The 3325-nt window shown below is 42.6% G+C and overlaps 1 protein-coding gene across 1 annotated transcript; it reads left to right on the forward strand.

Annotated features, from left to right (window-relative positions):
- The first annotated feature begins 1372 nt into the window (after window positions 1-1372).
- On the forward strand, window positions 1373-2161 carry LOC115227667 (craniofacial development protein 2-like). Its single transcript, XM_029798423.1, has one exon. It carries the CDS (start codon window positions 1373-1375, stop codon window positions 2159-2161), a length of 789 nt encoding a protein of 262 aa, XP_029654283.1.
- Window positions 2162-3325: the final 1164 nt, after the last annotated feature.

A 3325-nucleotide genomic window follows, 5' to 3' on the forward strand; every position in this document is an offset into this window, starting at 1 on the left:
TAGATAGATAATTGATGATAGATAGATAGATAGATAGATAGATAGATAGATAGATAGATAGATAGATAGATAGATAGATAGATAGATAGATAGATATAGATATGTATATAAGCTCTGGGGATGATTTGTTCGACTAAAAAATCATTAAAGGCGGTGCTCCAGCATGGACATAGTCAAATGACTCAAACAAGTAACAGAATATATATATACATACACAGAGTATATATATACAAATTCGTTTATATATACACACACAAAACTTTTCATATAGATTTATTTCTCTATTGCCTACAAGGGGCTAAACACAGAGGGGACGAACAAAGGGATTTAGTCGATTCCAGTGCGTAACTGGTACTTATTTAATCGATCCCGAAAGGATGAAAAGCAAAGTTGACCGCGGCGGAATTTGAACTCAGGACGTAACGGCAGACGAAATGCCTATTTCTTTACTACCCACAAGGGGCTAAACACAGAGAGGACAAACAAGGACAGACGGATTAAGTCGATTACATCGACTCCAGTGCGTGACTGGTACTTATTTAATCGATCCCGAAAGGATCAAAGGTAAAGTCGACCTCGGCGGAATTTGAACTCAGAACGTAGCGGCAGACGAAATACCGTCTACCAAATCCACCCACAAGGCTTTGGTTGACTCGAAGCTATAGTAGAAGACACTTACCCAAGGTGCCACGCAGTGGGACTCAACCCAGAACCGTGTGTTGGGAAGCAAGCTCATCACACCATCACGCCTGCTCCTAACGGTAAATAGTTTTGTGTGTGGTGGTGTGTGTGTGTGTGTGTGGTGTTGTGCGCGCTGCGTATTGTGTATATATTATATATATCTATATATATATATATATATATATATCGTCCATATCCCTTTTCTTTTTCGTACGCAAACATGAATGTTATGATCCGTCAATTCTTCTGAATGTAGCTTAAACAGATAACAACAGATTAGATCCTTGGTGAAGTCCAGGTATACCCCATTTATATTTAAGTGGCGGAGTAATTGCTTTGACATCTAGTTACCAGAGCAGAGGTTTCTTTTTCAAATTTTCAAATTTGGTGCAGCTAAATGTGTGTGTATACATATATATATATATATATATATACACACACACACACATATATAAATGCATGTGTATTTTTTCAATGGGTAAAAATAACACGGATAAAATAAATAGTTACAAGGGTAGCTAAAAAATAACATAATTGCCAAGGATATTACCCCCACCCCCTCCAAAGCCCAACCGTTCTCCTCACCGTGGTGCTGGGGGTGGCAACAGCATATGGTAAGTATGCTGGCTAAACGGCTCTGGCCTGGGGAAAGACCTGGCCACCTACCCCAGTATCCTGGCCAATATACTCTATGGATCAAAAGTGTAAGAATTCTAATATGATGGTACCAAACAGTGGGGACCCCCGGCTGCGAGATACCACATTGGCTACTGGGGAAGAGCACAAGGATAATCATAATAGCGGCGGTATTGATGACGCGGATGGGACAAATCCTTCTGGACACCTGCCTGCTGATGTAGCGACCAGCGAACTGAGATCCCTGCGCTGCATAAAAGTCACAAAAATTGGAACATGGAATGTAAGGGGGATGAACATTGGGAAGTTGGACACCATCAATAAAGAAATGAATCGGTTAAACATCGATATCCTGGGAGTCAGCGAAGTTCATTGGACTGGCAATGGTTTCTTCAACTCTGGTGATCATACAATGTACTTTTCAGGCAATAATAAGACCAGACAACATGGAGTGGGATTTGTTCTATACAAGAAAATATCCAAGTGCGTTGAAAGTTACCAGACCATGAGTGATCGAGTGATTACCATTCGCATCAAAGCCAAACTCAACAACATCACATTGCTACAAATCTACGCGCCAACTGCCGACGCCGAAGAAGATGAGATTGAACAATTCTATGCAGAAATTCAGGGCGCAATCGAGGAAACATCACGAGCAGATGTTGTGTATATTCTGGGAGAGTTCAATGCCAAAATTGGAGAAAGGGCAGAAGCAGACATCGTTGGCAAATTTGGATTAGGAGAACGGAATGAAGCAGGAGATCGACTGGTACAATTTTGTCAAGAACAACACATGCGGTTAACCACTACTTGGTTTCAGCAACCAAGAAGGTTATACACCTGAACGTCGCCAAGTGGACAGTACCGCAATCAAATCGACTACATCCTATGTCAGCAACGGTGGAAGAGTTCAGTCCAAGCTGTGAAGACGTTCCCTGGGGCAGGCTGTGGATCTGACCATGAACTTCTGGTTGCCAAGATCAAGATGCGACTCTGCAGGTCAAGCGACCACCCGCTTAGCAGAAATTTAATATCAGCAAGATCGGTCCAGCATATACTGCTGAGATCAGAAACCGCTTCGAACTGATCGCCATCGAAGAGAATCAAGAAGCAGAAGAAATATGGGAGAAGGTAAAGGAAATTGTCATTGAAACAGCAGAGAAACATGTACGATCAGCAAAGTGGATTTCGGAGGAGACTATTGCAATAGCAGAAGAAAGAAGGAGAGCAAATGTTCCAACAGGCCGCCAGGAAGGTCAAAGAGAAATACTGGAATGAGGAATATGCAAGGGCAGAAGAGGCATACAGGAAAGGGAACATGAGAGAACTTTACCAACATGTAAAGAAGACCCGTACAGTATTCAGGCCAGACAAGCAACCATCCGAGGAGAAAATTGTGAAGAACTGCATGACCAAGAAGGGATCAGGAAAAGTGGAAAGATACACTGAACAGTTGCATGCAGGGAACAACCTCGATGAACAGGCAAAGAGAAGCCACTGGAACTGGAACTGGAGCCAGACATCTGGAGGATGAGGTGGTATAGGCAATGAAAACAGCTGGCCAACCGAAAATTTTCCCAAGTACTGATGGTATTCCACAGAAGTACTCACGCAATACCACCAAACACACTAAATCGCTTTGCCAACGAATATGGAGAACCTGTAAGTGGCCAAGGGAATGGAAGAGGTCAGTTTTCATCACAATACTAAAGAAAAGAGATACCAAGGACTGCGCAAACTACCGTAACATCGCCCTGATCTCCCATGTAAGCAAAATTCTCCTTAAATCATCCAGAAGCGCCTGAACACAACTATTGAGAGAGGAGCAAGCTGGTTTCAGAAAGGGAACAGGCACCCACGATCACATCGCCAACCTACGGTGGATTATGGAAAAGGCAAGAGAATACCAAAAGAAGCTGTACATGTGTTTCATCGATTACTCCAAAGCCTTTGACAGCATTGATCATGACAAGTTATGGAAATGTCTGGAGGAAATGGGAACACCTTT

Source organism: Octopus sinensis, unplaced genomic scaffold (assembly GCF_006345805.1).
Source record: "Octopus sinensis unplaced genomic scaffold, ASM634580v1 Contig06844, whole genome shotgun sequence".
NCBI lineage: Eukaryota > Metazoa > Mollusca > Cephalopoda > Octopoda > Octopodidae > Octopus > Octopus sinensis.